This window comes from Monodelphis domestica, chromosome 8 (genome assembly GCF_027887165.1).
Source record: "Monodelphis domestica isolate mMonDom1 chromosome 8, mMonDom1.pri, whole genome shotgun sequence".
NCBI lineage: Eukaryota > Metazoa > Chordata > Mammalia > Didelphimorphia > Didelphidae > Monodelphis > Monodelphis domestica.
The window spans coordinates 18,409,948-18,431,923 of record NC_077234.1 but is presented as its reverse complement, the minus strand read 5'-3'; the positions used below and the strand labels follow the sequence as shown (position 1 = coordinate 18,431,923).

The following is a 21,976-nucleotide window of genomic DNA, read 5'->3' as shown; positions in this document are numbered from 1 at the left end:
CACATCTGTAGAAGGAAAGAAAAATAGGAAATAAGAGCTCCTGAATGCTAATTCAGGCTCGATCCACCTTTGATCAAAGACACAAAGATTAGTACTCCAAGCCTTTGTATTTCTTCCTTCATAAAAACAGGGAAACAGTGCTTGTCTCCCTACGAAAGATATGGCTTATCATATGTTTAGCAATACTGAGAAAACTGAGATTGCAGAACCTCCCAGGGTCATGTTCCATTGGCACAGCCTTGGAGAATTTTGAGTCGGACATCCATGCAGACACCTCGTTTCTATTCTACAATTTGGAGATGACCACAGAGCGTCGGTCAGAGTCTCTGATCCAGCAGGCACTTGGCATCTATTTACCAAGTGGTCCTATGAATGAGTGACCGTTTCCATTTTCTAAGTCATCCCATGGCATGGAGCAACCAGAGTAGTTTTCATTGTTTGTGTTTCTCGTTACTGAACTAGGACCTGGACCAGGTGCAGCAACATCTGGAGGAAGTGAGATTCTTTGATTTGTTTGGCTTTAGTGAAGAAGCCGGCGCGTGGCAATGTTTCATGTGCAATAATCCCGAAAAAGCGACAGGTAAGAGTTCTGTTGATTTCTTGAAACCAATTTGTGGTGCAGCTCACTTGTGAATCTGCAGATGTTCTCGGTTACCTGACATCATACATGAGTCATTGTGAGCTGCAGAGGCAGGCTTGTGGCCAGCTCCGACTCCCCAAGGTTTTAGATAAACAATTTTGTGTTCTGTAAAATGAAGCCAGTAATGGCACCTACCCTCCCGAGTTGTCATAAGAATCCAATGAGAAAGCACATGTACAGCTCCTCCCAAACCTTAAAGCCCTGTGGAAATACTGGGTACCATTATTCATGGCGCTCTTCTTCCAACTGACAGCAATAATAACCTGGAGGATGGAGGGGAGAAAAATGCACAAAATACTGGAAAGAAAAGATGGGTCCGTTTGAAAAAGAAAAGCCCTTATCTTACAATCTGCTCATGATTCCTTTTTATTTGCTATATATACTTATATATATGTATATATATATATTGGATGGATAGTAGATAGATGGATGGGTGGATGGATGGATGGATGGATGGATGGATGGATGGATGGATAGATGGATGGATAGACAGGTAAGTAGGTAGGCAGATATGCAGATACATACATTCATACATACATATGCTTTATAGAGAAATACCCATTTTAGATATTTGTATATATCTACACACATATATAATATTTACTCAACTTTTTCAAGTTGTTTCCTCACAGTAGAATTCCAGCCCCACAAGAACAGAGACAGCTTCATTTCTTCGCCTTGCTACCAATTCCCCAACCAGCACAAAGGCAGTGAATAAAGCATGGCACCCGGAGTCAGGAAGTTCTGAGTTCAAATCTACCTTCAAATACTTACTAGTTGTATAACAAGTCCCTTAACCTCTGTTCCTCAGTAACAGGGAATAATAATATTTGGTCCTTGAAGAACACTTATTGAATAAAATACCTGGCAATTCCCATGGAGAAAGATAATGATTTAGGGGCAGCTGGGTGGCTCAGTGGAATGAGAGTCAGACCTAGGTTCTGAGAGGGAAGTCCTAGGTTCAAATCTGGCCTCAGACACTTCCCAGCTGTGTGACCCTGGGCAAGTCACTTAACCCTCATTGCCTAGTTCTTACCACTCTTCTGCCTTGGAACTAATATACAGTATTGACTCTAAGTCAGAAGGTAAGGGTTTAAAAAAAGAAGAAGAAAATAATGCTCTAATATTTTGAGGTATTGATCATTTCAGTGCAAATACTTATAATTAGTTAAGTTCTTTTTTTTTTTTTTTGAGCAGACTCGTGATCTCATACATACAGGGAACTCCCGGTGAAGAAGCTCTTTTCACCAATGTAGGTCTTTGCAACCCCTGGTTTACAGTATAAAGAATCTTTTTTAAAAAACACCTTTTTGTTTTTTTGTACTTTTTTGTGTGTGAAAAAAACCTTCCTTCTCAGAATCAATACTATGTATTAGTTCTAAGAAAGAAGAACATTAAGAGCTAGCCGTAGTGGGTTAAGTAATTTGTCCAGGGTCACATAGTGACTGAGTGTCTGAGGCTAGATTCAAACCCAGCACAAAAGTCTCTAGACATGGCTCTCTATCCACTGAGCCACCTTGCTATCCCCAAACTATATTCTTTGTTTTGTTTTTTTTAAACCCTTACCTTCTGCCTTAGAATCAATACTATGTATTAGTTCCAAGGCAGAAGAGTGGTAAAGGCTAGGCAATGGGGGTTAAGTGACTTGCCCAGGATCACACATTTGGGAAATGTCTGAGGCCAGATTTGAACCTAAGACTTCCATCTCTAGGCTTGACTCTCAATCCACTGAGCCATCCAGCTGTGCCACCCCACCCAATCTATCTTCTTAAGAAGGTCAAGAATTAAAGAAATTCTTCAAAGATCATACTGAATAATCAGACATCTCTTGGCTTTATATGTAGAACTATACATTTTATTTCTTTAATCATTTGAAAAGTCTTTAAATGCTAAAAGAAAATGGTCGGTGGCTATTGAAAAAAAATTATGAAATAGAAATATATAAGCCTTATTTGAGTTTCAAGTGACTAAAACAATTGTATCAATGATGATCGTGATCCTTCTCAGGTTAAAGAATTGTTCAAGTCACTAACTGAAATCTCTACTTCCTTTCTTCTCACTCTCTTCTGAACTCGAAAGCCAGCCTCCCAACCTCATCCTTCCACCAAAACTGCTGTCCCCAAAGTTACCACTGCATTTCTCAATCCTCATTCTTCTTGATCTCTGCAGCCTTTGACATTGTCCACTATCCCTTTCCTACCTGATATTCTATTCTCTGTAAGTTTTCATGAATCTCCTCTCTCCTGGTTCTCCTCCCACCTCTCTGACCGCTACTCCTCAATCTCCTTTGCTAGATCTTCATCCAGGTCATGCCTACTAACCATCATTGGTGCCCATCCTTGAGTGTTCACAGGGCTCTCTCCTAGGCCATCTTCTCTTCTCTATATAAAATATCCTCATCAGCTCCCATGGATTCAATTATGATCTCTATGCTGATGGCCTATCCCCATCCAAAAAACTCTGCCTCTTCTTGGTCTTACCCCACACTCCTATGCACCCTCTGCCCCCAGTGGTAGGAAGAGTCTACGATGACTATTTCACCAAGATCGTCCAACAATAATCCCATGCCCTGAAAGTTTCACGCATCTTGAAAACAGAAAAACTCCTTCTAAGAGATCTCTGGGACTTTGAGCTCCTTGTAATCAGACATTATTTTTTGGTAATGACTGTGGGTAAAATAGATGATGGAAAGTGAACACAGACCCACAGATAGTCCATGTGCCACCTTCTGCGATACATACCATTGATGGAGCCACCTGCATTCACTTCATTCTAACAGTATTATTAATATTTTTGCATCTTAAAGATTATCCATTTTGACACTAGGTCATAGTGTTCCTTGCCAAGATGTTGAGAATGAATTGGAAAAGTTTGTTTATTTCACCAGATGGAGCCAAAATGAGTGACTAAAGAAAAGGAGCCCATTAAAATGCATTACCCTATAGAGAAGAGAGCTGTCTTATGAAGGAGCAATTAAGAGCCCAAGCCCTTAAGTTGAGCACAGATTGCTGGCTGATTAAGAAATCTGAATTGACCCAAGATTAAGTAGAGGGGAAGGGGGAAGGAAAAGGAGAGTATTTTAAACATAATTCAAACAAACAAGAAGTTGAAGAAGAAAGTGGCCTCCATTACAAAACTTTTTAATTAGTCATTATTTCGCCAACCAAGAAAGAAAAAGGCATAAAAGAAAATTGATGCAAGAGTGACAGGAAAGCTAAGTGCTTATCTTGGGGAATTCTGGGAGGCCCTCAAGAGTGAACTTTCCCAATTTAGTTCTTAGAGTCTTTAGCTTGTATGCATATTTAACTGAAGCTGTCTGAGGATGTCCTTAGAAATTGCCTGCAGAGCGAGCGAAGTCCTCAGAGTTCCTATTAGAGCAGTCCTTTCTGAATGCATTGCCCAGCTCTTCCAGACCCCATTTAACATGTCCAGGCTGTCCTATTTTCATTCCTTCCCTTTGAGCTAAATATAGCCTGAGAACATACATCAGGCTACAAGTGCCAACTGAGGCCAAGGACTTGGAAAGAAAACATAAGGAAACGGAAGGTTTGGCGCCCAAAATGTGGCTGGGTTTCAATTTCTCTCCTCATTTTCTGATCTCTTGTGAATAATCTATTCAGACAATAGACAGAATCCATGTTTTAACTGATATTATCAGCCCTCAACTTTCCAAAAAGTTTGCATTAACAATTATTTAGCACTTTACATAATTGTGTAAATTCTATCAACAACATTTATTGAAAATGGACCCATTACTGTGACACTCACTAGATATGTTGCCTTAATGTACATTCCATTGTAGGCTCCAAATTTAAAGTGCAATGGAAGAGTTTGAGGAACTATCTAGCTATTAGGCATTCATGGTTCACATGTGTGTCTTATGGTTTCTATAGAATCAGACAGATATAAAATAGAACATTCAAACAAATACAGTTTTGTTTTCTTCAGCATGATACCAGGAGTCTAGTTAATCAACACTTATTGAGTATTGTTGGGCACCAGGATAGGGTAGGTAGGCTGCTCAGTGGATAGAGCTCTGAGTCAGGAAGACTCATCTTTGGGAGTTCAAATCTGGCCTCAGATACTCACTAGCTGTGTGACCCTGGGAAAGTCCCTTAACTATTGGCCTCAGTTTCCTCATCTGTCAAGTGAGCTGGAAAAGGAAATGGCAAACCACTCCAGTGTCTTTACCAAGAAAACCCCCAAGAAAATGTTACAAAGAATTGGACCCAATTGTAAAATAACTAAACAGCAACAAGGCACCAGGCACTGTGCAAATGCTAACAGTATAAAGAAAATCCAGTCCCCATTCTTTAGCAGTGAACATTCTTATGAAATGTTATTTAGCCGTTTAGGATAATAATAATTACAGGGTTGTCCTCCCTCTGTGATTTCATTGGTGTGGGGAGTTGCTGGGGTGCAAACTCCTTTCACTGACATAGAACCTATTCCTAATTATCTTAGAGACTTGCCTGGGGCACCCAGAGGTGAAATGATTGTCCCAGGTATCATAGATTTTCTTCAAAGTGGTAGTAATGGGAGCAGCTAGGCGACTTAGTGGAAAGAGAGCCAGGGCTAGACACAGGAGGTCCTGAATTCAAATCTGACCTCAGACACGTCCCAGCTAAGTGACCTTGAGCAAGTCACTTAACCCCCATTGCCTCTCCCTTTCCACTCTTCTGCCTTGGAACCAGTACACCATATTGTTTCTAAGATGGAAAGTGCTATTTTTAAAGTGGTAGTAGGGCCTATGACGATAGAATCAGAAGAAAAACAATGCTATCATTAATATGATGAGAAACATTCGTGATAAACCATCCCACAATTCACAGAGTGCTTTTCTCATAACCCCTGTGGTCATTTAGGCTTCTGTTCATTGGGATGAGCATTTACCATGGTTGGAAGTTTTACATGGAACCACAGGAAAAAGCCCCAGAAGCCAACTAGTCCAATGTCACATTTTTCAAATAAGGAAGCTGAGACCCAGGAAAGGGAAGTGACTTGTCCAAGGCCACACAGATAAAAGGCAAACTAGGCAGGATTCAAGCAAGGACGTCTGACTCCAAAGCCACTGCTATGACTTAAACTTCTGCCAACATCCAGATGCATCTTGGTAAAATCCTTTGTTACAGCTGCTGAAAGGCATCTGTGTGTTTCTGTCCTCATAAAAATGAAAGGGATAAAACAGTACCATCATTATGACTTGGAAAGTGATATAAGTGTTAAATTGTTCCAACCTCTGCCCCAGAGCCTTTGCAGGGCTGATCTACAGACCAAAAGGCACTTCTTCCATCCAGCTTCGTGTTCTCTCCTCTGGAAATTCCTTTGTAAATAATCCAAGTAGAAGAGATTTACAACATTCAGAGGGTTGCCTGAGACACTGAATGGTGAAGTGACACCCAGAGCTACATTCAGGAGGTGTCAAAGGCAGGATTGGAAGCCTGCCAGGCCCTCCTGATTCCAAGGCCAGTCTGCTGCCTCTCCTGAGGGAAATTTGTTTTTATGGTTGTTTTTATGCAGCCACTCTTTGTGGCCCCATTTGGGGTTTTCTTGGCCAAGACACTGGAGTAGTTCATCATTTCCTTCTCCAGCTCACCTTACAGATGAAGAAACTGAGGCAAATAGGATTAAGTGACTTGCCCACAGTCACACCACTAATGAGTGTCAAGTGTGGGAGGCTGGATTTGAACTCAGGTCTTCCTAAGTCCAGGCCCCTGGCACTCTATTCACTTAGCCACCGAGTCACCCTCATGAAGTAAAGAGCATATTTCTACATCCGTGTTGCAAACAATCCCAGTTGTTACTTGTCTGGTATGATGGATCACTCGAAGCCTGAAGTTTCATATAAACAATTACTTTAATGATAATAATAATAATAATAATAATAATAATAATAATAATAATAATAATATACATATTCAAGTACACCCCCCCCCAGGAAAATCAGCTGCTATAAACCTGTCACTGAAACTCAGCTGGGTCCTCCCCATTGCACAGTAATCCTTTCACTCCTCCATGATTATTTCCATATCACTCCGTCAACAACCACTCTAAACCTCCTCTCTCTTTAAACCAAGGGAGTAATCTCCCTTTCCCTAAACCTTTTAGCAGACATATTTGTCCCATACTTAACTAAGAAAACTGAAAGAATTCATTGTGAGCTACCACTTCTCCCATGATTTGGGGAGAAGAGGAAGACCACTATTGTACATAGTAGAGAAGGAAGTTCAAAAAGTCAGGACCTTGGGGAAAGAATAACTGGTCTGATCATCTTCCTTAAAATAAGAGTTAGGACAGCTAGGTAGCACTGTGGATTGAGTGCCCAGGGCTTGGAGACAGGAAGACATGAGTTCAAATATGGCCTCAGACACTTATTATATGACCCTGGGCAAGTCACTTAACTTTGTTGACCTTAGTCTCTTCATCCATAAAATGTACTTAAGAAGGAAATAGCAAACCACTTCAATATCTTTGCCAAGTAAACCCCAAATGGGGTCACAAAGAGTCAGAAATGGCCAAAATGGATGAACAAAAAAAGAAAACTTGACTAAAAAGAGGAAGCTATTGGTGGGGAGTGATCTTCCAGAGTGAGGAGGCTGCTGGATTTTGGTGGAGAAAGAACTGACGAGAACCAGGGACAGCCATAGTGGAATACTAGACTGCATATAGGGTGGGCTAAACCTTGTCCTCTGGTGCTATAATCTTTGCAAATTCGAGGGGGACTATTGAAAATGCATCCTCTCTTAGTAGCAGGGAGCTAAGGAAAATGATCATGTTGAGACAATGGAATTTACAGAGGGTTATATGATACAGTCTAAAGAAACTAGAGAGTGGCAAGGGGCTGGAGGTAACATAGAATATTTGCTTTGTTCGTGTATCAGGAAAAATCATATATCATAAGATGATATAATTTTAGAATTGTTTTACCAAAGAGGAAACGGAGCCTCAGAGACATTAAGTCACTTGGGCCCAGGGTCACAAAGTTAATAGATGACCGGGGATGAAATTTAACTCAAGTCTTCTGACAAAATCTAGGACCAATTCTATTTCCCTATATCACATCCTACAAAATCAGAGGTGATAGAAGCATCATCTCCAACTATTTAAACCTGATTTTATCCAAAGCCTCCATAGAGAAGAAATCTCCATAAAGAAGAAATTAACATTTCATTCAAAAAGATTCCAAATCAACAAGAATTTACTTGAAACCCAAAGACCTGTTACTAGGTGGCAGCAGGATCCCTAAGAAAGTCAGAAAACCCAAGTTCAAATCCCCCCTCTGCCAATTACTATGCGTATGACCTTGGACAATCACTTAATCTTCTTGGGCCCCAGATTCCTCCTTTTTTCAAGGAAGAGTTTGAGTTTGCTGCCCTCTGAGATCCTTTTCTAGATGTAATCCTTATGATACTACAAACATTGCATGCTTTAAGCAACTAGGGAGCCATAAGAAAACAATCTATGTTCTTGAATCTTCAGGTTCATTCCTTAGAGGCAGGGAACTGAGCCAGTTGAGCTCTTGAAGTCCCTTTCAGAATTAGTCTCATGTGAATCTTTGAAATCAAGGTCTCATTTGTTTCCCCACCAAATGAAAGTCCCCCCAAGGCTTTAACATGTAGCTTTCTCTAGGCTTCTGTCACTTCATTCTTACCCAACTGAATTGAGATAAAGGCAGAGGAAACGTACAGCTAGAAAGAGTTGGTTAGGGCTCCACCATGATGGATAGATGAGAAAACTGAAAGAGATGACACTGAGTCTGTTGAAACCTTACCTTAATAGGTAACACTGGAAATTCCAAAGATAATGACTCCCTCCAGCTACAATATATTGGAGAGTCACAAAGAAGAAAGTCGAGATTTCTCGAAATGTCCTCCCTCTCCCCAGTGATTTATGCTGCCCAGATAACCGTAGATTCTTTTCTCATATAACATGTGGGAAATGATTACAGTAGAAGTTATTTCAATCTTTCCAAATGCTGATTCATTTTCCTTTAATCACTTTTTAACATACAGTGTGGAGGATCGGAGTAGCCATCAAATAAGCCAAGGCCCCCCGGAGATTAGGCTGGGCTGAGAGCATTTCTTACTGACAGGGTTAGTCCACAAGGATGAGGACATAGTGATTACACAATTGGACTGCAGAACTGAGATTCTTTCTGAAGAACAAGGCCAATCTCTTCTATTCATGGCTCCTGCATCTTGGAAATGTGAGTGTCCACACCCTAGAGGATTAGTCAGCTGAATAGTCTTGGAATGTGACTACTTTCTAGTTAGTTACTTTCAAAAAACTGAAGAGTCGGGGCTTTCCCTCTTTTTACCTCAAGTTACCTACCCTCTTACCCTCACCTAAGATATAATAGAGGAGGGAATCAGGCTTCCATCCCCTTCACTGACATAGGAGAGATTCAGCAAGGTGGACTTTATTCTCTTGGTCCCTAGGAAATCGTAATGAAAAGATTTTCAGGAAGAGGCTTTTAGGATTCTAAGTTCTGGTCTCCTGGAGTCCTGAGTTCCTTGCAAGGTTTAGCTTGTGTGCCACTCCCTGTATGAAGCCTTCCCCTGCTCTCCTCCCCAAGTTAGTGCCCCAGCTCACACACAATCACTCCGGAAAACTATTTCGCAGTAACTTTGCCTCTATTTTAGATTTAATCATCTCTACACACATATCCTCCTCCAGAAGAATATAAGTTCATTAAGGGGGACTGTTTTGGCAGGCAGCATTTCAGTGTACAGCATCTCAATGACTACCCTCCCTAGCCTATGTCCAGGAAAGAATACTCAGTACAAAACACCAAACAGGAAGTCAAGCAGTCTTTGATTCAGTGAAGGAGGAACAACTGCCTCCTGGAACTCTTCATTTTACTTTTGGGGAGGACTAATTGTTGAGAAGTTTTTGTTTTGTTTTCTATTTTTCCTAACCTCAAGCTTAAAATGGCCTCTTTGCATTTTCCATTCATTACTCCTGGTCCTACCTCTTGTACTTGGAACATTTGTTGTTGTTCAGTCATTTTTCAGTCACGTCTGATTCTTCATGGCCCTTTCTTGAGCAAGACACTAGAGTCATTTGCCATTTTCTTCTCCAGTTCATTTTATAGATAAGGAAACTAAGGTAAACAGAGTTAAGTGACTGACCCAAGATCATACAGCAAGGAACTGTCTGAGTACATACTTGAACTCAAGGAGATGAATCGTCTTAACTCTAGGTCCAGCATTCTGTACGCTATGGTACCTCCTAGCTTCCCATCTGGAGCATCATAGACAAGAAATGTTTACTAACTTACTGAATCTGACAAACTTTCTATAATTTCATCATAATTTAAATGTTGTTTTTGCCTATATAGATCAGTCTCTAGACTTGATTTAAAATAGTTAAAGGAGGGAGGGAGCTAGGTGGCTCAGTGGATAGAGAGCCAGAACTGGAGATGGGAGATCCTGAGTTCGAATCGGGCCTCAGACACTTCCTAAATATATCACCCTGGGCAAGTCCTTAACCTTCATTGCCTAGCCCTTATTGTTCTTCTGCATAGTATTGATTCTAAGAAAGAAGGTATGGGTTAAGGAAAAAAGAAATAGTTAAAAGAAAAAGTCCATGTGCTCCACTGTTATAAATAAGAGACATGTAGAAGGCATGCTCCCCAGAACACTGGTTGGACCTCTTATGGTGAATTTCAGGACATACATGGGCAGGATTCACACAGGATGGGCACACTTGGATGACTTGCCATCTGCTTTATTGGAGGGAGTCCCCACATTGGGAAGGTCTTACATCCACCAACGTCTCAAAAAGGATATGCTATGTATGTGAATATCTGGGGATACCTTGGCCAAAAGAAAGTCTTGTGTTCAATACATGGTACTTTTAAATGTCTTTCTTTGGGCAGGTAAATGGCACAACGGACAAAGTACCAGGCCTGGAGTCTGAAGGGCCTGGGTTCAAATCTGGCTTCAGACACTTTAGGCAAGTCACTTACACCAATTTGCCTAGCCCTTGCTCTTCTGTCTTTAAGTTTTTACTAAAACAGAAATTAAGGGTTTAAAAAAATATATAATGTCTTTCTTCCTCATGCCACTATGGTGTCTGGACATATTTAATAAAAGTCACTCATATTACAGCATGTGTCAGCATGTAACCGAATATACAGGGGGAATCTGGATGGCTCAGTGGATTGAGAGCCTAGAGACAGGAGGTCCTGGGTTCAAATCTGACCTCAGCCACTTGCCAGCTGTGTGACCCTGAGTAAGTCACTTGGCCCCCATTGCCTAGCCCTTACCTCTCTTTTGCCTTGGAACCAACACACAGTATTGATTCTAAGACAGAAGGTAACAGTTTAAAAAAAGAAGAAGAAGAGTATATGGAAGCTATTAGATCAAGAAGTAGTACCTCCATTCACTGGGTTATAGATTTTTAGTTTACTCCTGGGACTTGAATGTTTATTATTCAATTCTCCTTTGCTAAAAAGCTGAGCTTTTTAGGTTGATTCCAAAGTAAGACGGCTTTACTAGTTTAAAACCGCACTGCGCTTTGGGGAAGATACTTTCTTTGTGGGCACTGTGGTGAAATTCAGCCAATGACCAACATGGATGGTGGTTTCCCAGGCTCTGATCTCAGAATCCACAGACTTGGAATTAACGGGATAATCAGAGGCAGTTATGGGGGAGAAGGCAGAAATGGACTCATTTGAGAATGGAAGCATGATTTGACTTTTCCCAAGACCAAGTTTTCTTGGGGGAAAGCTTTGTTTTATGGCTGTATTTGTTATAAGCTGAGGAGCTTCAACACTTTATGAAAAGAAAGAAGATTTGTGAGGATCATACTAACATTTCACTGGATATACAGAACAAGCATTGGAATGATGACCTTGAGATCCCCTGATTTATGAGCCTTAGTGAAAATCGAGCTAAATTCGGTGACCCAAAGCCCCTCAGTGTTACCTTTCATTTTCCTTTAGGGATCAGTTTCCAGTCCTTGCATATTTCTCTATTGGGCCACATGGTTTAAAGTTAAAAAAAAAAATTCCTGACAGATGCATGAGTTGAAGCCCAGCAATGCTGAGGTTATCCACAAAGGAACTCATAAAAATGTGTTTTAAATATTGAACATATTCCGCATGAAGAACACGCTAAATCATCCATCCGTATATTTGAGGGGAGAAGCATTCATCTTTACGATGTTGAGCCAAAATGAATAAATCAAAGTCCAATTATCCCTGTGCAGGTGTAAGAAGTGATAGCTGCAATCAAGGGATAGTGACTAGATAAGGGAGATCACAGATAGGAAACCCCCAATGTCAGGCAGCTCTTACAGAGTTGCTTAGACAATGAAGTTAAATGACTTGCCCAAGGTCACATAGCTAGTATGAATCAGAGGCAGATTGTAAACATGAGCTTTTTTGACTTTGAAGACAATCCTCTAAAGACTTTCCATTGTCTCTTACTTTATGAGCCAGGAGTTAGGAAATCCCAATTCAAAGAAAATCAAATTCCGCAGATTTGGGGAATGTGATAGATGGAATTTGGGTAGTTAAATGTTTGTTAAGCAAAGCATTTGACAAATATTATTCTTGTTATTCATGGTGTTCTTGTGGACAAGATGGAAAAGTGCTAAAGTTCAGCTAAGTGGGTTTGGAACTGATTAAATGGCCAGACCCAGAGACAAGTCAATAATGGTCCAATGTCAACCTGAAAATTGTCAACTTGGTGGTAACTGCCTTGGAAATCAGTGCTTGATCTCATACCTTTTAACATTTTCATCAATGACTTGGGGAAAAAGGCATGGATAGGGGCAGTTAGGTAGCACAGGAGATTAGAGTGCCATGCTTGGAGTTGGGATCTGGATTCAAATTTGGTCTTAGACACATCCTACCTATATGTTCCTGGGCAAGTCACTTAACCCCAACTGCCTAGCCCTTGCTGCTCCTGTGTCTTAGAATTGATTCTAAAACAGAGTAAGAGTTGTTTTTTTTTTTTTAATGTATACATAGGAGGCCACTGGGTGGCTTAGTAGAGTAAGAGCCAGGCCCAGAGACAGAAGATCCTGGGTTCAAATTTGGCCTCAGATATTTCCTAGTTGTGTGACCCTGGGAAAGTCACTTGACCCCCATTGCCTAGCCCTTACCTTTTTGGAACATAATATTAATTCTAAGACAGAAAGTGAGGGTTTTTTAAAAAAGGAATATGTAGCACATTTGTCATATTTTCAGAGTGACCCAAAATTAGAAAAAATAAAAGAATTAGGATTCAAAAAGACACCAAGCTAAAGAATTGGGCTAGATCTAATAAGAGCAGATTCTATAGCGATAACTGTGTAACATGTCTTAATCAGCTTCACAAATGCCAGATGGCAGAGGCATAGCTTACAACGAATTTGTTTTTAAAAACTAAGTTCTTAAGGGTCCGAGAGCTCTATATGGTGCCAGCTACATGAAATACTTGCATCTTTAGTATCTATTGGAGCTCTTTGCACACAGTAGGGACTTCATAAATGCTTATTGTATCAAGTATCAACTTCTTCACTAAGGGGTTGTCCTTGGTACTTCGGAGCATTTACAAATATACTGTAATGATTGGTGTTTTAAAGAAGAGATGCTTTTCCAGATTGGATAGAAATGAATTAGAAAAATAGAGGTATTTTCAGATCAGTTGACAAGTTAGTCTTTGCTTAGGAATCAGGTATGTTTTAGATAGAAGCCCAGAATTTTCAGACCTACAAAAATGTAAAGGAGAACCCTGTATGTTGTTCTTTCAAATGAATATGGTAATCCTTAGCGAAAATTAGATCCTGCTTTGTAAATGAAGTGACTGTGACATCACGAGGGAATGATTGCTCATAAGAAAATAGTCATTTTCAGAACGACCGTGTACTGCACACATCTGGACAACTTAATTGCAAAGGAAACATGGGAAAGAGACAGGAAAAACATTTCAAGTCATGCCTCACTTTTGTCCTTTACAAATTATTTTCAAATGAATCCCACCAACACAAAGATCCTGGCTTTTCCCAAATAGGTTGAGGTCAGTCCCGTTGTTAGGTCCCAGGGCAAGAGTCCAGCTACTCTGAAGATATGCTGGCATTTCCCCTCCAGACTTGGGTTTTTTCTCCAGCTTCTTTCTCCCGTTATCTTGTTCTTCATTCGTTTCTCATTTCATGCCAGATAAGTTTTGGTCAGTGGTGAAAATTCTTGGTTTCACTGCAACTCGCTGGAGGTCTCCATTCCCTAGACCTTTGTCAAGGCTTCATTATGTTGTCTGAGGCTTCTTATTCTGGGTGCTTTCAGAGTGGAGACCCTCTCTCTCTCTCTCTCTCTCTCTCTCTCTCTCTCTCTCTCTCTCTCTCTCTCTCTCTCTCTCTCTCTCTCTCTCTCTCTCTCTCTCCCTCTCTCTTTCTCTCTCTCCCCCCCCTCTCTCTCCCTCCTCTCCCTCTCTGTCTCTCTCTCTCTGTTTCTGTCTCTCTCCATCTCTCTCTGTCTCTCTCCCTCCCTCTCTCTGTCTCTCTCTGTCTCTCTGTCTCTCTCTCTCTCTCTGTCTCTCTCTCTCTGTCTCTCTCTCTCTCTCTCTCTCTCTCTCTCTCTCTCTCTCTCTCTCTCTCTCTCTCTCTCTCTCCCCCTCTCTCTCTCCCTCTGTCTGTGTGTGTGTCTGTCTATCTGTCTCTCTCTCTCCCCCTCTATCTCTCTCTCTCCCTCTGTCTGTGTGTGTGTGTCTGTCTGTCTCTCCCCCGCCTCTCCACAGCATGTCTCTCCCATTTCCTTGAGCAATTTCCTATCAGCTCTTCCTTTGAGACTCTGTGATACATTCTGTGAATGAATTGCTTAGTCTGCTCTAGCCAAAGACTTGTTTAATGCCTAATTGTCTCTAGAATACTCAGAAATGATTCTTGTAAAAGAAAAAAGGCCCCGAATCAGTCATGATTTCAAAAGATTTCAAAGATTTCAAAAAGATCTCAGATTCCATTTATTTACATTTTGGATATCTTTTAAGGATAAATCTGGGACGATCGAGTTAATAAGTGCACCATTGTTATATGGCATCAACAAGAAGTTCAGAAATTAAAACTATTATCTAGAAAGCAGAGTGATTGCATTCCTGCAAGTGCAATGGGGGTCTGGTACACATTTGTGCATGTGTATTTCCACCTTAAAATTGAAAATCTCAGCCATAAAACTGCTTTGATGTTTGCCAAACATCAAAGCTGACATACATCATGAGGTCCTAAGATCAAGGGATTTTGAACCTGAAAGGACTTATTTTTTTAAACCCCTCACCTTCTGTCTTGGAATCAATTGGTTCTAAGGCAGAAGAGTGGTAAGGGCTAGGCATTATGGGGGTTAAGTGACTTACCCAGGGTAACCCAGGTGAGACGTGTCTGAAACCAGATTTGAACCCAGGACCTCCCATCTCTAGGTCTGACTCTCAATCCACTGAGCCACCTGGCTGCCCCTGCCTGAAAGGACTTTTCATGAAAAGTTCTACACGAGACGAACACTTGTTATAGAAACGCCATCCCTGTATTCATTCAAGAGGCTTGCGTCATGTTATTCTGTGTGAGTTGATGGGGACACCAAAGAAGAAATAAAAACAGCCCTTGCCCTCAAATAGCTTATACTTTGCCAATGGAAACAGTAAACACACACACACACACACACACACACACACACACACACACACACACACACACACACTAATAATAATATAAAATGCAGTTGAAAATTGCTCCTCTTTTTCTTTCATCTTATCATGACCTTACTTAGTAACTTGGGGGATAATTGTCAGTGATCACTCTCGTCCCACCACATGCCACTACCCCTCAAACCATGTCCCCATGGCCTGGCCCTTGCTGTTCTTCTGCTTTAGAGCCAATACATGGTATTGATTCTAAGACGGAAGATGAGGGTTTAACAAAAATAAATGAATGAATAACCATGAAGGAATGAAGTGCAATATTTAACATTACATGAACACAGAGCCCTGGATTAGAGCTTCAAACCTCCACACATTATTTATCTCACTGAATCAGACGACATTCCTTCCTCTCAAGCAATTAAAAAAAATAGTGCTCAAATAATGACTGATACAATGGCTGCTTGTTTCTTTAACTGGCTGCAAAAGAGAGGGATTTGGTTTCCGCAAGGCCTTTGGTGCCCAGAGAAATGCTGGTAGAAAGAATGACAGGTAAATTAAATCTATCTTTGAGTCCGTAACCCCGGCAACAGGAAACCAAGGGGTGCTAAAGGGTATCCACTTTGGGAAGAAGATTGATTTGGGGAAATCTACCCTCTTTTCCAGCTTTCAAAAAGATTGTGGGGGGAAGGAGAAAGGGGAAAAGCAGAAATTAAGCTTTCTAAGTATTTCAATTAAGTCTGTCCTTTGGGCCACTTTTTTCTGCCATTAGGTTTTCATTTGTCCTAAAAATGCCAAATAGCGATTGTTCCAGAAATCAAAAACAGTGCCCTTGTTGAATGGAAAAGGATGAAAGTCAACCATGAGAGAGTATCTTCACATAGCGTGGGGCCCTCTCATAATCCTGGTGTGGGAGGAGAGAGATAACTCATAACACCCCTGCTGCGATGGAGGCAAAAAGAAGACCCACATGCTTTAGTCTGAGCTATAATCGAATTTGTGAATTCTGGAAAAGTTGCCGACATTTTCATTTTTTGCATAGGTTGTTCTTACATTAGGGGAGACTGAGGGGTATAGAGGATTCAGGGCAGGATGCTTAGTCAGAATGAACTAGATTCAAATCTGCCCTTTAGGAGTCATTGCTGTGGAACCATGGGAGAATCTTGGACCTCGAACCACAAGGTAAAAGTCGACAATAATACAAGCTTCCCTGATGTGATGAGGAGCAATTCCTTGAGTACATTTTGTACTTACGTGGATGTGTGTATGTATGTGTGTGTGTTGAAAGTGTCTGGAGGGCATTTCTGTTTGGGGATGCCCATCACGGAGCCTCGTCTGGTTAAACCCAAGCCCTTGGAATGAATAAATACCATATAGGTAAGGTATTTCTATATTAAGCAAAGGTTTCATTTTTTCCTCCATTTGAGTAACTTTATTGCAAAATAATCTCCTCCCTTTACGACCACTCCAAACTACAATGTAATCTCTATTCAAAGTTGAATGGGTTTGATTCAGTAGCTTTGGGGGGAAGGATTACTTTGTGATTCCCTACTGATCATTGCTGCAAATGTTCATTCCTAAGTTATGACTGTGTCCCAAATCACGGGCAGACATCGCCTCTCCAATTGGTGACTAACAGCACAGTGTCGGTAACTTGGACTTAGGGGGGCACAGAATAGCCTTGAGAAGGCTTTTAACTCTTTTCAAAGTCGGTGTTATCCTACAGGAAAGAAAAGCGAACTGGAAAACAGCTAATGGATGCCTGGAAAATTAGCCGCCTCTCTGGGCATCGAACCCAAAACTCATAACTCCTCTGGTGTCATTTGAGACTTATACTGTTTTAGGGCTATAAAATCGCAATGCCAATGACGGGCTTTCAACGATTTCTTGTAATCGTTTCTGAATTGGGAGGTTTGGGGAAGAAACTTAATTGGTCTCATAATTTATGGGGCAAGTCTGTTTTATTGAGTTTCAGGCTCACTGTACAGTGCTAAGACATTTGATTTCCTGCCAAAATAAATGAAGGGAAATGAATGTCTTGATAATCTTTTTTGTTTTCACCTTCCCCAGTTGTAAATCAAGATGGCCAACCTCTCATGGAAGGAAAACTGAAAGAGAAACAAGTCAGATGGAAGTTCATTAAAAGGTGGAAAACACGTTATTTTACCCTGGCTGGTAATCAACTTCTGTTTAGGAAAGGAAAGTCTGTAAGTTTCTCAGCCTTTTATTATTTCTACATGCATATACTGATGCTCTTTAAAAAAATAAAACAACCTTACCTTCCATTTTATAATCCATACTATGTATTGGTTCTAAGGCAGAAGAGTAGTAAAGGCTAGGTAATGAGGGTTAAATGACTTGCCCAGGATCACACAGCTTAGAAGTGTCTGAGACCAGATTTGAACTCAGTATCTCCCATATCCAGACCTGAGTCTTTATCTACTGACCAGCCAGCTGCCCCATGTAGTGATACTCTTAATACTATTGGCCAGCAAAGCATTTTGTCTAGTGCTGAATCAAAACTGACACTTGTATCTTGCCTATTAAATACTTTAGTAAATGCCCTTTTCTTTATAGGTGCCATCATGAAGCTCCTCTCTGGGACTTGGGTGGGATAGTAGACTGACTTCCTTCTCCTATCCTGACTCAGTCAACAAACATTTCTGAAGTTTCTGCTCTTTGTAGCCTATCTTTATAACCACTGTGCCTTGAGAAGTCACCCTGAGGATCACAATCCTTCACCTAAGTGGATGGATGGGCTTTAACAACTTAGGTGGTGAAGAAAAATTCACCACTTTATGGCAAAGTTTCTACTTGCCTCAGTTTCCTCAATTGTAAAATGGGGGGGGGGAATAACAGCACCTACTAAAGTATTTCATGTCTGATTAATCACAAATTCTGAACTTAAATAGTTTAATAATGCATAGCAATTTTAACATTTTAAAGGGAAGAAGTTACCTGTGAGGCTTGTTCTAAACTCTTCAATTTTCAGCCTTCTGTGTTAGAAGCATTTGTGTCATCCTTGTTTAGTTATTTCAGGAGTAGCCAACTCTTTGGGACCCCCTCGGGGGTTTCCTTGGCAGAGATACTGTAGTGGGTTGTCATTTCCTTCTCCATCTCATTTTACAGATGAGGAAACTGAGGCAAACAGAGTTAAGTGACTTGCCCAGGGCCATAGAGATAGGAAGTCTCTCCGATCACATTTGAACTCAGTAAGATGGGTTTTCCTGACTCTAGGCTTGGTGTTTAATACACTGTGCCACCTAGATGCCCCTTAGAAATCCTCCATGAGATTATATTTGGGTCCCTATTCTTATGGCCTGAAGGTCCCTTTGCAGAGAATCTATGGTGGCAGCTTGATTGGGTTATTAAGAGTTATTGTAAAGACTTGAATTCATTTTTTTAAACAGAAAAAAATCTATTCACTAAACACTTTATAAAAGACTTCTAAAATGGTAATCTAAAAAATATGAAGCATCCAGAAAATCAAGGAAGGAAACAAGCATTTATATAGCACCTACTATATGCCAAGCACTAGGCTAAGCACTTTAAAAATATCATTTCATTTGATCCTCACAACAACCATGAATGTAAAGTCAATTTTCATCCCATTTTATAGATGGGGAAAATGAGGCAGACATAGGTTAGGTGACTTGCCCAGGGTCCCACAGCTAGTAAGTATATGAGGTCAAATTTGAATTCAAGTCTTCCTAATGCCAAGCTGACCGCTATATGCACTGTGGTGCCCCCTTGTGAACTGTAACCATAGAAAGACTTTTATGACTTGATGTGAAGTAAACAAAATGGGGAACACATGCCCAAAGACTATAGCAATGTAAATGGACAAACTAATAATAATTGCAATATAAACTCTGGCACCGGATAATTATGATGATCAAACCTGGCCCCCCCCAAATGTGGGAAAATTCACCTTCCTCTCTCCCTCCTTTGCCAAGAGGGGAGCCATTCTATCTGCTGTCAGTCTCCATAAATGTGCTGGCTAGCTGTACTGAAGCGCCTTTTTTTTTTGCTTTCTTTTTGATTCTTTGATAAAGCAGATGTGTTGGAGTAGGGACGGGGAACACTACAGACCTAGCTGAGGAAACAGAAAAACAAAAGCGTTAGTTTAAAAAAATACTAAAAGCAAATGGCTGTATCCAAAGAGTTATAAAACTGTGTATACCCTTAGACCCACCATTGCTGGGTCTTTCTCCCAAGGAGAACATGGAAAAAGGAAAAGAATTCATATGTTCCAAAATATATATGGCAGCCCTCTTTGTGGAGGTAGAGAACTGGAAACTGACGGGACGCCCATCGACTGGGGAATGGCTGAACAACTCGTGGTACATAATTGTGATGGAATACTACTGCATCATAAGAAATGACGAGCAGGCTAACTTTTTTTAAAACTTGGAAAGAACCACATGGGATAATGAACAGCGAAATGAGTAGAACCAATAGAATAGTATATGCAGCTACAGATTTAATATTTGAAGAATTACTTGTGCATGTCACCTCCAGAGAATGAGCTGAAAAATGGGAACATGGAAGATATAATCTATATATACATATCTGTCTCCTGGATGATGTCTTCTATGATGCCGGGAGGGGAGAGGGGGGCTTAGACCCTTGTAAATAAGTTTTATTAATTAAAAAAGAAAAGGGAAGGAAATGGGCATCTGCCCACAAAAATGAAGTCAAATGCTATGCATCTACAATGATTAATCATTGCTTTAGAAAAGGGAGAAATCAGCTCTCTCCTCTCCTTGGAGCAGTGGGGGACCACCAGTGCAGAATGTTATATTCCTCCGCAGACATGGCTGCTGTGTCAGTTGGTTTGATTTAGGTGTATTTGCTTTCTTTTGTTACCAGAGCTCCAAACATTGGTGGATAATGATGAAGGATCAGAGCAGTGTTTTATTCAGAAATGACTATGATATAAAAGAAAAAGGAATCAATACAATTTTGTTTTTCTTTCTTTTTGGGGGGGCAATATTTTGCAGACTTGTATTTTTCTATGAACAAATTTTAGATTTGACAAGATTAAGGGGGTATCATTTAAGATAACCATATATTTAGCAACACTAAGTAGAGCTAGTTAACTGCATGCTAGACCAAAATAAGATAGCATATATTTTGAACTTATGTCTGCCATCAGCAATGTTCATTGCAAGTTGGCATCAAGGCCTGGTTTTCTAGATTTACAGCATGTTTACATTTTTTTTTCGATTTTGTTTTTCAAAGTAAATTGACCTCTGAAATCCTTATTTGGCTGAAGGAATTGCTTATGAAACTGGGATTCCTTATAGCTGTATGGAAAAACAAAACCAATTCATAAAAGTAATTTTCCTAATCTCAAACAAAGTCTTAGAAAATTCTTTTTTTAAAGAGATCTTCTATTGCCATTTTGCAGATAATATCTTATAATTGGCTAATTAATTTTAATCTTATCATGAAATAATGGTTTAACATTGCAATAATCTAATAAAACATATGGCTGATACTTTAGAAAACAATACTGGGTTACATAAGGACCACAGCAAAATACCTCTACTCTCAAGTGACCCACTAATCTACGAGCAATCAGTGGACCCACACTGGTTTTATTAGCAATACGAAAGAACCTCTCTCCCGTGTGGGAAAGAACATACGTGTTTGACAGAAAGTCAAAACTGGGGACCAAAACAGTTATCTGACCATGGGGCTCAGTGATTCTGACTAACCCTCTCTTTAAAAACTACAGCCAGAATTTAGGTCAATTCTTGCATTGTCTCTCTTTCCCTCCCTTTGCCCTCCTTTCTCTTTCAACTTTCTCTCTGAATTAGCAAAAAACCAAATCAAAATCCGAGGGCATTTTTCAAGAAATGCGGTTTGTTCCTTTTTTGGACCACAGTGAGACTGATACATTAAAAGTGTGGCCCAGCAGAGACCCTTCAAGGGATTGTTTTACTGAACAGATAAGAATGACCTTATCCTTGATAGATCTGTTATTGAAACAAATGATGCCAACTTCTTTTGAGTCTTAAAAACAGCTTCTTCTTCAAATTTCTCCCTGTGTATATTAACATTTTCAGTAACATCCTTTTCTCACAGATGGTGCAAAATAAAAAGCTTCAGCCTGGCCTCGTGTAGTTTATGACATATTCTCAAGTTTAGAATCTGGAATGATGAGATTTTATTGTACTGGGTTACACTGGTGACATTGTGATGATGAATTTAAAAATATTAGAGAGAGCATAGTGGAGTGACCCAGGCAAGCACTTAAGTCTGTGCTCCTAAATAACTCTCTAAGACTCAACTGTAGAGGAGACTCCCGTCTACAGGGATCAAGGGAGTTCTCTCAGCCAACAACACAAGTCCAGTCTTTATCCCTACTAATGTCATATAGAAGTTAACAAGAGACAGCTTCTTTCTTCCTCTAACAGCTCTCCTACTCCTTCACTCAAAGTCCCCCATCCCTCAGCTTTATAAATGCATCCCCTGTCCTACTATTATAAAAAACTAAGACCAAAGAATCAGAGAGCTGAAGTAAAATCTGTTCTCCCAAATAGCACTATAAAATAATTATCAAAAGTTGTTTATTTTATTGATATGACATTTACCCTTTAGGGTACCAATATGGATAATTTCATATCCTTGTTGACCAGCTGCCTATACCTTGCCTTGATAGGACACTGGGATAGAAGTCAGTGTGGTACAGAGGAGAGACAGATTTGGAGTCAGG

At 40.3% G+C, this 21,976-nt stretch overlaps 1 protein-coding gene across 4 annotated transcripts in view; it reads left to right on the top strand.

Annotated features, from left to right (window-relative positions):
- The window catches only part of VEPH1 (ventricular zone expressed PH domain containing 1), a 232,780-nt gene that overhangs the window by 209,203 nt on the left and 1,601 nt on the right, over positions 1-21,976 (top strand). For all 4 annotated transcript variants that reach the window (XM_007502316.3, XM_001363287.4, XM_007502315.3 and 1 more), the window contains 2 exons: positions 463-580; positions 17,323-17,459. In XM_007502316.3, coding sequence (XP_007502378.2) covers positions 463-580; positions 17,323-17,459 — 255 coding nt within the window. The remainder of the gene's footprint in view (positions 1-462; positions 581-17,322; positions 17,460-21,976) is intronic.